This window comes from Nelumbo lutea, chromosome 6 (assembly GCF_056320005.1).
Source record: "Nelumbo lutea isolate HS-2025 chromosome 6, American lotus-T2T, whole genome shotgun sequence".
Classification (NCBI taxonomy): Eukaryota; Viridiplantae; Streptophyta; class Magnoliopsida; order Proteales; family Nelumbonaceae; genus Nelumbo; species Nelumbo lutea.
In genome coordinates this window covers 70,266,246-70,279,613 of record NC_142689.1, presented here as the reverse complement: position 1 = coordinate 70,279,613, position 13,368 = coordinate 70,266,246, and the positions used below count along the sequence as shown (strand labels likewise).

The 13,368-nt window shown below is 39.3% G+C and overlaps 1 protein-coding gene and 1 pseudogene across 2 annotated transcripts in view; both read right to left on the bottom strand.

Moving 5' to 3' along the window:
• CGL1 (alpha-1,3-mannosyl-glycoprotein beta-1,2-N-acetylglucosaminyltransferase) overlaps window positions 1-13,042 on the bottom strand; it is a 50,660-nt gene extending 37,618 nt beyond the window's left edge. The window contains exons 1-4 of one of the 2 annotated variants that reach the window (XM_088949289.1): window positions 12,688-13,042; window positions 11,808-11,858; window positions 9,693-9,780; window positions 9,342-9,404 (exon numbers count right to left, since the gene is read on the bottom strand). In XM_088949289.1, the coding sequence (XP_088805415.1) occupies window positions 9,342-9,404; window positions 9,693-9,780; window positions 11,808-11,858; window positions 12,688-12,756 (271 nt within the window). In that variant the 5' untranslated portion in view covers window positions 12,757-13,042. The remainder of the gene's footprint in view (window positions 1-9,341; window positions 9,405-9,692; window positions 9,781-11,807; window positions 11,859-12,687) is intronic. The other variant, XM_088949290.1, reaches the window with a different exon arrangement.
• Window positions 1,705-2,322, bottom strand: LOC148849534 (profilin-1 pseudogene; annotated as a pseudogene).
• Window positions 13,043-13,368: the final 326 nt, after the last annotated feature.

Sequence of the window (13,368 nt, the reverse complement as noted above, 5' to 3'; positions counted from 1 at the left end):
TCTCTGCCTCACTCGGCCAGATATTACTTATGTTATTAGTGTTGTCAGTCAATACATGCATTCTCCTAGAACCACACATCTTCTTGCGGCAAAAAGAATCTTAACCTACTTGAAGAGATGCCCAGGTAGGGGTATACTATTCAAGAACAACAATCACATGAAGGTGGAGGTCTATACGGATGCTGATTGGGCTGGGAGTGTTGATGACAGAAGGTCTACCTCAGGATATTGTGCCCTTGTGGGAGGATATCTTGTCTCCTGGAGAAGTAAGAAACAAAGTGTTGTCTCCCGGTCAAGTGTTGAAGTAGAATACAGGTCCATGGCCAACGGAGTGGCTGAAATCCTATGGCTAAGATCTCTACTTGAGGAGTTGGGTATTGAGTATGAAAAGCCCCTGATGTTGTACTGTGATAATCAAGCCGCCATTAATATAGCACATAATCCAGTACAGCATGACAGAACCAAACACATTGAAGTTGACCGCCACTTTGTACGAGAGAGGGTCTCATCTCAAGAAGTATGCCTCCCTTATGTCACATCCAATATGCAACTAGCAGACATCCTTACTAAAGCCGTATCAAGAAAGAAGTTAGAAGCGGACCTATCCAAGTTGGGAATGATGATCATATACTCCCAACTTGAGGGGGAGTGTAGAGAACATTGATGTGGGCCCCACAGCTGTGGTCCCACTCTGTCTGTAGGGTAGAATATATCTAGTCATAGCTGTGCTCAATTTGTTATTCTGTTATTCCTAGTTGCTATTTATTTTTCAGTTTTATATTGTTTGTTATGTGTTAGCAGTTATGATGTAAACACCAAGGGCAAATATGTCCTTTCATGTAACTAGCATAACATATATATATTAAATTAAAGTGGCGGCAGCAGAATATTGACATTCTGTTCTTCTCCTCAAAATCTGTGTTTTTTATATTGTTTGTTATGTGTTAGCAGTTATGATGTAAACACCAAGGGCAAATATGTCCTTTCATGTAACTAGCATAACATATATATATTAAATTAAAGTGGCGGCAGCAGAATATTGACATTCTGTTCTTCTCCTCAAAATCTGTGTTTTACTGCTCTCTCACCACTCTTTCTTCTACCTCTTCTTCACTTTCTCTTATCATCGAATTTGAAACTTCTTAATGATCAAGACTGATAGCAGTCTTGAACACCTACAATTTGTTAGTACCCATTCAAAACCATCTTTCACCTGCCTGAACTTTAAAGAAACAGAATGATCACCTATCAACTCCTCCAATCCTATAAGCACATCTTCTTTCCACAATGTCACAATCCCACCTGAGAACCCCAACAACGGAGCAGCCGCCCACTTAATCCCCTTAGCTCTCCAAACACTTCTCGCCCATCTACAGTTAAAATCCATTCTTTTGGATTCTTGAAGTAATACAACATCTGGATTGAACTTCTTGATCACCTCTTTAATTGTTGCTCTCTTTCTGGCACTACCCAGCCCCCTCAAATTCCAACTTAGGATTCTCGTTACAGTTTTGCAAGAAGCAGCCCTATCACCACCAAAATCTACTTAAGCCCTTTCCTTCTGTCCCCTCTAGCCCCAAACTTCTTATCCCCCTCAATATCTCTTTTTAATCTTTCAACTTCACTCAAATTTCTTTTCTTAATCTTTTTTTTTTTTTGATAGATAAGATCAATAGGTATCTCACTTGAAAATCATCATAACCCCTTCAACAGGGAGAATACAAAGACAAAGCATAAGTACGAAATAAAGCATTTCTACCACGCCCAAGAACCAGATACCTTTGTTTCCACACAGTTTCCCATGACCTCAAATTATGTAATATTATTCACAAGGCAACTAAGGACCTTGCTCAATAAGATAATCGCCAAGCCTCTCGACAATCATGTTACACTAGCCGGGAGTAAGTGGCTCATCATAGACACCAAAGATCAAGGCCTAATTGGTCTTCTTGACAGTAATACCACTGGCGCCCTTCTTGCCTCGAATAACAGCCCCTGGTTCTCCTTGGATCACCATATACTTTGTGCCACCGAGATGTAAGCCAGTTGGAGCAAGGGATCCAGTTTCATTAAAGTCATTCATAATGGCAGTTACTTCTTCAGGTTTAAACTGAGGAAAGGTGGCACTTTGGGCCCAAACGCTGCTGTCTTGGCTGATGATCGCTGCGGCTGTGAGGTGACTGCCCTCGATTTCGCACATCAGATGGTCATCAATGTAAGTTTGCCAAGACATCTTGTTCGATCTCTCTGCTTCTTCGATCTACTACTAGGTTTCTTTGGTTGTTGTTCGAGTTTCCATAACGAGGGTTTCTTTTCTTAATCTTTCTATCCTCCTTTGTAGAAATGCTTTTAAATTAGTTGGGTTCTTCAGTTTACACCCCAGCTTTCCCACAAATTCTGCCACTGAATCTTCCCTACACTTTTCCCCTTTATCTAGTTTTCCATGCTCTCCACATCTAACCCTCTCCTCATTCCTTATCTCATTCTCTCCACTAATAACTCTTTCGGTCCCATTTGTACCCTCCCTTTGCAATTCATTCCTCTCCACTTCACCCATTATCCTCTCAATGATACCCCAGATCCTTTTATCCCTGCAATGTATTCCCACTACTGTCTCCCCATCCTCCCCCTGTATTCTCATTGTGGCTTCCTGTCCATGGGCCTCTGACTCTTGGATGGAAAGGGAATCTAGAACAAGGGACACAGAACACTCATCAGTAGCAAAAACTGAATTGACAGAGTTGTCAGAGTTACCTGGTTTCAACTAAGGGTTGCGGGAAAGGGGCAAAGGAGGGTGGTTGGTTTTCAAACCCTGTAAAGAGCAATTGGAGCTTTCTATCTCCTTGGGTTGGAGGGAACTATTCCCTGTCAATTGGTCTACACAAATACCTTTTCCTTTACCCGATTGTCCACCTCTCTGTGATGTACCCTTGTTCAGATCTGGGTTAGCATGATCTAACACCTTATCAGCTTCTTGCATGGGGCAAAACCTTGGTAAAGGCTTGTCCAAATTTGAGCTTTGGCCCACCCTATTCATGTTCACCAAAGCCTCCAAATCTGTCTTCTGTACACCCATCGGATCTTCAAGAAAGAACTGCTCTAGATTTAATGCCTCTTTGATTTGTCCTTCCTGGAAACCTTCCTCTACCGAACCATCCAAACTTGCACAGTCTTCTAAACTCCCCTCTTCACCACTCTCCGTGCTGTAGCTTATCCACCATTGGTCTTCCTCCTCTCTTTCTTCTATTTTGCCCCTATTGTAGCGTAGGTTTGGGTGATCAGCTACACTGGAAGCCTGCTTGCCACAGTCCAGACAAAGGTTCCAGCTCGGGGGACGCTTACCTCCAACTGTTCGCGTTTTCAGAGAGTCAAACAGTTCAGCCGCCCCTATTCTGGAAGAAGATAGATGGAAGTTTTCGTCTATTGTCTCTTTAAGTTTGTCCTGCCCTACGTGACAACTTAGCCCACTAATGATGGTAAGTGGTCCATAGTTTGGTTCAACCACCCTTACAGCCGGTTCAGAAGTGGTAAATCTGTTAAGACCCACCGAGTTACAACCTCTTCTGGCCAAGTCAGCATAGGAAGGGCCACCTAAAGATCTTGACTTTAACTCAAAAATTTTGAATTAATTGCTTTTAAAGGTAAGCTTCGAGAAGTGGTAATCCCATGCAACTGTTCATTCTCCCCTTTTGCTCTTTCCCACGCAGCAGGTTTCTTCACCATTCCCTGGGTGCCACGTGTGCTCCAGCCTGCTACCTCACCATCGTCCCCTACCTCTGGTCTTTTTCCCCAAAGAGACGCCTCAACTTCCGAAGCCAGCCAAACCCTGTACCAAGCTCCATCTGAGAGAATGTCGAATGCACGAGGCAGGTTCTCAGGCTTCATCCCTGCAACTTTGATCTCCACAGCATGCAAGCTTCTCAGGTTAAGCTCCAAAAGAACACCTCCTAGGGCTCTGACGATTCTTCCTAAGGTCTGTTCATTCCAGAGATTAAAGGAGAGTCCTAAGAGTTTGATCCGGAAACTGCAGTCCTTTGGCACAACTTCGTTGCATAACGGTACCCAGTTCTGTATTTGTATCAATCCTCCATCTACTTGGACTGTATTGAAGCTCAGTTTCTCATTGCCTGTATCGAGGATGGCTTTCTTCTCATCAAACGGCAATACTACTGCATCACCTTCTAAACCCAATCTTTCTGCAACTGCATCTAAGACTTTCATCCAATCCCTTACAGTCCTATCAGCCATTAAAACCATTCTGTGTTCCCATTTGCCTCTCCCTTCTTCAAGTGCTAACTTTCAGATTCCAATTGAACTTGCTATCATAGTCTCTTGACAACAAGGACTTTGCTTCTTGCTCTGCTCCGGGGTACCACTGCTAGTTGGAACACATTCAAACATTTTGTTATCCTTTCTTTCTACAACCTTCCTTTCGATTTCCAAGAGAAAGGCCTAATGTTATTGGCGAAAGAAGTACAGCCTTCTCCCTTCTGTCCTTCCGGTATGCATAATTCTTGTTTTTTGTTGGTGCCAAAGTTTTCTGTTACCATGATAAACCGTCCTCTCCCATTCCTTCTCAGAACCATTTCATAGCTCTTCCCACAACAAACCACTGAGTTTTTCCACCCTTCTTCCTTGATAGTGTTTACTGTTCCATCAACAAAGCCTTTCAACCAGTAGCAAGCCTCCTCTGGTAAGAGTATCGTAGCCCTACTACCTTCCCTGATTTTTAGATATGCCTTACCTCTTCTCCATCCCTGTTCGAATAGGAAGTGTTTAGCTTCAATACCCAACTCCAACCTCCACTTCCCCACCGGCCTGAAATTTCTCTCCTCTCATTCCATCTCCTCCACCAAGAATTCTTACTATTACCTTATGCCACAGCCTGTAACCTAACCTTCTTTCATTTCTATGGTGGCTTCTCTACTTCTTTCCTTGTCTCCGCATTTTAAAACATTGTTTCGGTTCATAGGCCAATCTTCTTGGACAGCAATGGAATTCCACCTAAACATCTCCTTTTAGATTCGAGAACCTCTGGTGGAAGAGGAAGGTTTTGTGAGTCTTTTAGAATCTTGGTGGTCTCGGTTTCATTTTGATGGTTCAGCAAGTTTCATAGTTAGTAAGAAATTAAAATGCCTTAAGGAGAAGATAAAGGTCTGGAGGAAGCTGGTTTTTTAATGGGTGGAGATAAGAAAGAAAGAGTGCTTGGACATTATAATGGAGATGGATAAGGCTGAATAGAATGGACAAATTTCAGAAGAAGATAAAAAGAGGTGGAGTGCCAAAAGCAGATTTTGACAAACTCACTTTTCAAGACGAAATGAAATGGAGACGGAGGTCAAAGTGAAGGCGACCATTTTTCTTTTTTTTTTTTTTTTTACAAAATGGAAAATGCTAGAAGAAGCAAAAACTTGATAAAGAGGCTGGTCATGGATGGGGAAGAGGTGGAGGACAAAAAAAGAATTAAAGAAGCAGCAGAATGTATATTTTCAAATATTTACAAGGAAGATTGGAAGAGAAGGCCTAAGGTGGATGGGCTAGATTTCAGCAGGCTGTTGGAGGAACAGGTGAGGGTTCTAGAGAAGGTATTTATGGAACAGGAGGTATGGGAAACAATAAATGAAAATAGAAGGTGATAAAGCTCCTGGCCCAAACAGCTTCACTATGAAGTTCTTCAAAAAGTGCTGGGTTTCCTGAAAGAAGATTTAATCAAGGTTCAAAATATCGGTACAGTCCGATACGCCTGGCTCACATCCTTTTTTTTAGTTTTTTTTCCAACCTGGTTCAGAGGGGTCAGTTTAAGGCCCGTTGATGTAGGACCAGCTCAGTTCTAGTCCTTAGAGAATGTTGAATGGTCTTCTTGATCAGAGTTTTATGACTGTTAATGGTTGTAATGGCTTCTTAAAGGAATAAGAAAGAAAATAGGGAGAGAAAGAAGAGAGAAAGTACATGGAATCACTCACAGGGTGCCTAGAATCACTCTAGGGCATGGGAATCACTCACCATAGCTAGCATAAGCTGAAGAAAACTCAACATATTCATTGCCTTTGTGTAAAACGTCCATACATATTTATAGACTCTAAACTCATAGTAATCCTAGGAGTCAAACTGTTAGACTCATAAAGTCATAACAGTTTTAGGAGTAAAACTGTTAGACTCAATAATCCTAGTAGGATTCAAACTAAGCTGGCATATCCTATTTCAATTCAAAGAAGACTCAATAACTCCAATTCTACTTATGCAATAACTCTCAAATTTTAAACATAAACAAACTATAACTAGACAATTTAAACCCTATCATTGGACCCCACAGAAAATTGCAAAAATAACAAAAATACCCTTGGTACTCAATTCGGTCCAAATCCCAAGTACCATCACTATGCCATATCAGGACCTGTTGTAAGGCCTTCTTCTTTCTAGAATAAATCTTCAAGGGTTCTGATTGATTCCTATCACCCGTCTACCCCCCGAACTGGGTTAGACCCCAAAACACCCCCTGCAGGGGCATATCAGGAAGCCCATGATACAATACGTATCGGCCAATACGGCCTGATACATATCGAAATTTTGAACCTTGGATTTAATGGCAGTCTTATCAAAGTTTCATGCTTCTGATGCTTTAGAAAGATGTCTAAATTCCACTTTTATTTGTCTAATCCCAAAGAAGAAAGGGGCTGAGGAGCTAAAGGATTTCAGACCGATTAGTCTTATTGGTAGTTTTTATAAAATATTATCTAAAGTGCTAGCCAAAAGAATGAAACCAGTCACGGGTTATGTAACTTTGGAGTTCCTATGAGCTTTTGTTGAGGGAAGACAACTAGCACATGGGGTTTAATAGATAATAAACTGATAGATTCTAGGGTTAGGAGTGGAAGAGCTGGTTTGTTATGCAAGATGGATCTTGAAAAAGCCTATGATCATGTAAATTGGGATTTTCTAGACCACATATTACGGAGAATGAATTTTAGTTCCAGGTGGAGGAATTGGATGAAGGTGTGCATTACAACTTTTTCAGTTTTGGTGAATGGTAGGGCTTGCAGTCATTTCAGGTGTTCAAGGGGCTTAAGGAAAGGTGATCCCTTGTCTCCTCTGCTATTTTTGTGTGTGATGGAAGTCTTGGGAAAATTAACTTTGAGAGCAGTGTTGGGTGGTTTTTTAGGAGGGTTTCACGGTGGGAGAAAATAGACTGGAAATTCCTCTATTACAGTTTGCAGATGACTCAATATTTTTCTCCAATGCTTCACGGGAGCAGCTTGATTATTTGATGCCAATACTTTGGTGGTTCGAAGTAGTCTCTGGCTTGCATCTGAATGCGCACAAAAGTGAGTTGGTAGCAGAAGGTGAGGTGCAAGAATTGCAGCTTTGAGCTGATTTCTGCGGTTTTAAATTAGGTAAATTTCCTTTAAGATGTCTGGGAATGCCTCTAGGAGCCAAATGCAACGCTATGGCTATTTGGGAACCAATTGTGGAGAGAATTGAGAAAAGGCTGGCTGGTTGGTTGGAAAGCAAGGCATCTTTCGAAGGGGGGTAAACTCAAGTTAATAAAGAGTGTTCTATCTTCTCTTCCTATCAAAAATAAAAACATGTTCTATCTTCTCTTCCTATCAAAAATAAAAACATGTTCTATCTTCTCTTCCTATCAAAAATAAAAACATGTTCTATCTTCTCTTCCTATCAAAAAAAAAAAAAAAAACTGTTCTATCTTTTCTTCCTGTTTATTTACTATCACTTTACCCAATTCCAGCAGGGATGACTTCTCAAATTGAGAGAAAAATGAGAGAGAAGGAAGGTAAAGAAGTTCTTATGGAAGAGAAGGAAGGAGGGTAAAGAAGTTGATTTAGTAAATTGGGAAAAGTGTGTAAACAAAATAAGAATGGACTGGGTGTAAGAACAATTCGAGAAATGAACTTAGCACTGCTTGGCAAGTGGTTCTGGAGGTTTGAGCAGCAAGGGAGCTGCTTGTCAAAAAAAGTAATTGAAGCAAAATATGGCACAAGAAATGAGGGGTGGGATCCAGGAGAAGCAAACCAGTCGTTTGGTTGTTCGGTTTGGAAAGGAATAAAAAAAAAGCTACAATTTTTTCAGCAAGGAAATCAAATTTGAAGTGGGGAGAGGAACCAGAGTCAGATTCTAGACTGATTGTGTGGAAACAATAAGTTAAAGGATGATTTTCCAGAATTATTTGCAGTTTCTGCGAATAAGGAGAAAAAAGTGGCTGATTGTGTGCAGTTTCAAAATGGGGAATATGTTTGGAACCCACAGTTCAGAAGGGCATTGAATGATTGGGAGATTGAATCATTTGGAAGGCTACTCCAGAAGCTGCACAGCATGCAAAATGATCTTAATGCAGAAGATAGACGGGTGTGGTCAGCAGATAGCAAGGGCCAGTTCATGGTAAAATCATTTTATAATAAACTGGCTCAAGAGGAAGAGCAGGAGTTTCCCATGCATGTAATATGAAGCAAGCACATCCCTTCAAAGGAGGCTTTTTTTGTTTGGTCTGCCTACCTGAACAAGATTCTTACAAAAGACAACTTGATTAGGAGGGGAATGGTGATTGAGTCACCTAGGTGTGTCTCTATGTTATGTAACAGGGAAGAAGAATCAGATAACCACTTGTCACTGCATTGCAGTTTCACCTACAATTTGGGTGAAAATCTTCAGGATCTTTGCTATCAGAAGTTGCTGTCCAGCCTCAGTGGATGCTTTTGTGAAAGGGTGGTGGATACAAGGTTTGAGTAAATATGGTTTTTGATTCCAGGAGCAGTCTTCTGGTTGATATGGCAGGAAAGAAACTCAAGGTTATTCCACAACAAAGGCTGTCAAGAGAAGGAAGTGTGGCAGAAAATAGTGGGGAAGCCGCTTTCTTGGTCATCAGCCCAGCTAGCCATTGACAGTTCTTTCTTTAGTTCCCTTTTTGAGTTTGAAAATCTTTTTGTAATTTCAAATGGGATATTGGTCTAATTGGCTTTTGTACTTCCCCATTGTACAGCCTCTAGTTGTACATGGGTCCTTTATTTTTCCATTTTAATGAATTGATACCTTACCTCTTCTCAAAAAAAAAAAAAAATCTTTTTATTTATTTATTTATCAAGGGCCATTACCCAATGTTGGTCCCAGCTATCTAGGGCCTTGGAAGGGTGGACTGGATATAAACCTAGATAAGAAACTTCATTAGATAGTATGTAGAGCATGTCAAACTATAAAGACTGCAACAAAACATAGATAAGAAATTTCATTAGAGAGTATGGTCTCAAAATATGCTTTTACACATTTACATAAAATTGAAAGAAATAAATCCTTAAGAGGGTGGCAATTGGCATATATGGACAGGAACACACTTTCAAGATCTTGAACAAGGGCCCTCAATTGTCTACACTCTTCATCTTGTCGCTTCCTTTCATCTGAAATTGCAACAACATATTAGTTTAAGAAGACCAAATAATTAATTAATATTATCTTTTTCTAGTAAGGAGATAGAGGAGCATTTTAATTTTTCCTAGAGCAAATACCATATTTATCCATAATCATGCACTGGTACAGAATACAGATAATAAAACCATGTATTGCGTGATTTAAACAAAATAATGTAAATAGGATCATTTTTAGCTTGGAAACACCAGAAGTAAAGTTAGTTAACTATAACACATGAATAATAAAGATCTAATTAGAAACTACAGTAAAGGCAACACCTTCAAGGGCCACAATTTTTCCTTGTTGCATGCTTATTTGGTCAATCAACAACCGCATTTCACTTGTACAACGGTTCTCAGATTCTACCTGTTAAAATCCAATGAATTCTAAGCATGGGTCTGCAAGGAACTGTAAATATTGAAGAAAATATAGAATATTTTTCATGAGGAATACAAGAATTATATATTTAAAAGGGGAGAAAGAAGTAGGTTTTCAAGTTGTTACTGGATGGACGCAATCTCTTTCAGATGGACATGGTATCTGTACCACTTCAGTAAAAGGTCAGATTTTTGGGATCCAAAATGAATAGCTAGTTCAGATGGATTCTTATACCCTCTCACTCCCTAGCAGATAGCCTAGCATAATAAGGTGCATCTGGAGATCATTCTATTGAGGTCCATTGTGTTTCATTGCATTTGGATGCACTGGCAATCATGTACTGTCTTCAAGTCCACTCCCCTGCTTTGTCTTCCTCAATAATGATGCAACGAAGCATGTCTAATTCCTTACAAAAGTCTCTCTCCTTTGACTCATCGATATTGTTGAGCATAAGAAGCTTCTTTCCTACTCTCTAACACTTATCAACACTTGCCCCACAAAATTTGCCTTTCCCTTTTCAAGAAATGGCAAAAACCAAATATGGAATTAATATTGCACTGACAGACATAGGAGTCACCTTCTACCTAGTAACTATTTTTTTATGAATCTTCTACCCAGTAACTATTTTACATGGATACATGTAAAATATTCAATAGCTATTGGAATAATTGTTCAAAAGAAAGCAAATTAAATGCCAAACATAAATCAATGCAAACAACATTACACAATTAAATTAATCCATTGTTGTTATTCTATACTATCAAGTATTATAATTTTTTAACTCCAAATATTCTCTTGGTGGAGGGATGGCCACCATGGGATTTTATTAATAATCAAGAAAAACAAAGCCCATGATGGTGGACAGAGAAACCTTACCCCTTTGAAAAGCTATACAAGGTAATCCTTGGCTCATAGGCATTACAAAGGAAACCAGTCCGAGGAGTACTAAAAAAAGAAGGTAAAAAGAAAACTAAAGACATTAGACCATCATAAGTAAAGTTGGAGTTGAAGGAGAGTGATGACGAGAAGATTACAGATCAGATAAGAGAAGTTAAGAAGAAGATTGAGCTAGAAGAAATGGCAGATGTTGAAATCCAAGTAATGGGCCTCTTATTCTGGGATGGGGAAGAATTTGCAAGAAAAGCTTTCATGAACTTGGAGATGGGAGGGCAAGATAAGGGTAGTGAACTTGAAGGCTGAAAATTATGAGAAGTAGGGTTGTATCTTGCAATTGAGATGAGAAGTGGGACTTTTGGGTTAGGTATCGATGGATTGGGCAGAAGTGGGTTTTAATTTTGTTTCTCTGATGGAGATAATTCTTTGGGCAATTGTAAGGTGGCTTGGATGTTTGGTTAGTTTGTTGTTGTTGTTTTTTGGGTGATTTCTCATCACCTGGTGATGTATTCTGTTTATTCTATTTAATGAGTTTTCTTTTTTATTTATCTTTCAAATAAAAAAGTAGGGTAAACCCATTTTGTCATCTCTAAAGGCCCGACAAGTTCCAGAAGGAAGATCGAATCTAGTCCAGTATAACCAATTAGAGCTGATATCATACCTACATTTTATCCTAAGAATTCAAGGTTTTTAGTCAGGTATTTTGAATTTGACAAAGAGACGAGTCCACTCAAGTGTTGTGTCAATATTAAAGTCTGAGTGCCCATAACAGGTAAAGACACCCATTGTGGAGTCTTCATATTAACATTGCCAGCAAATCAACTCCATCATGCCACCATGATAACCCAATAAACACCTAAAGGGACAAAATTGTTTTTTCAGACCTCATACTTATAGTAAATGAAGTTATGGTTTACATTGTTCTATTCATCTTCATAAAGATATTTTAATTAGAATTACAAAATTCCTATTGTAGCACCTAGGTTCACAAAAATGTCTTCAATAATCCTTTGGAATTGTTCTATACAACCATAAAACAGTTATAATAAAAAAAAAGACATAAACTTCTACCATAATAACTAAATTTAAGTTTGCATGGGACCAGGAAAGCCAAAGCATACCGCAGCTGCAAGGCGTTCAGCATACTCTGATTGTGTGGCAAAAATCCGCATCTAAGGAGAAAGGGAAAAAGAAAAGAAAAGAAAAGAAAAGCATCAATGCGCAAACCAAGAAAGAAGAATAGAAACCCAATATCCCCGAGGTGTATTGGCTGTACAAGCATCGTGGAATAGCTTATATGAAGCAAGAGATGAATGAGAAAATGTTTGATGTCCATGTAAGGCTATGATGAAGTCATGAAGAATAAGAAAATGACCACGTATAACAAATTTGTATTGCCTGGACTCTTTTACAAAGAACCTGAACTACCAAGTTGCACATACAGTCATACAGACTCTAACTCATGTCAAACTCTTACACCTTTTTTAGAGTTAAAAGTTTGGTTTCCGCCCTTTTCAACTTGTTTTATTGTTAACGATATAGAAAATAAAATTTTATCCAACGTTGGATAAAATTTTAGAGAAAATATTTCAGTCTGAGAAAATTTTCATCCATTTTACGGGGAATCAAACAAAACCTATAAAACTAAACAGAATAAAAACGTCACATTGCTCAAGCATACGGGACCAATTCAATTGCGGACTACGAACATCCATAATTCAGTACTTCAATTTTCCACAAGCTTCAAAAGAAATGAATAAATAAATAAATAAATAAATAATAAAATTCAGGACAGACAATTGCAAGAATATGGTGGAAAATGTAAAAATTGATCAAGTAAACGAAACGAGTTTAATCCACACGAACAAAATGAATCGAAATTAACAATTGCGCGGCAGCACAACAAATCAGCGGGTTAAAAACAAGAAATATGGACAGCGACTCAGGAATTTCAAAAAGAAAATCAAAAGACAAAAAAATGAACAAAAATAGGAAAAAAACCTGGATATAAATAAATGCGGCAGCTGCAGCTAAGAGGAGGACTCGAATATCGAAACAATTTCTCGCCATTTCGGATCAAAAGCTTCCTCTAAAAACCGAAGCTTCCTTGTTGCTGTCAAAATACAAATCAAGAAGAACGCAGACCTCCGCAATCCAAAATGGGATTTGTTCCCGTTCTTCACTTGTTCCTGAAACTCTCCGATTACTCACTGCTGGTCAAGACAGATGTGATAGATCCACTCTCCCAATTTCTTTTCCCTTACCATTTCTACTCCAGTATCGGGGGGTATCGGCACGCGATAACCTTCCCACACGGTGAGAGACTCAGGTTCAGGTGGACTTGACTTGGAAACTGGAAGTGGGAGAAAAATTGATAGGGAGTATACTTGTTCATGGGCCGGGTAGCCCGACGCTCTAGCCCGGCCCGGCCCGATATTTTTCAGGCTTGGACAAACTTTCAAGCCCACGGCCTCGAGCTTGGGCCTTCTCAAATAAGCCCAGTCCGGGCCCGGCCCAATACTATTACATATAATAGAAATATACATTATTTATATAGTATATATTTATTTATAAATTATTACCAAGTTAATATAATAGTAGTTTATTAAATTACACAAAAAAAAGGACATTTTATATGTAGATCGGGCTTCGAGCTCGGGCTTTGGGCCTTATATAAGGGTT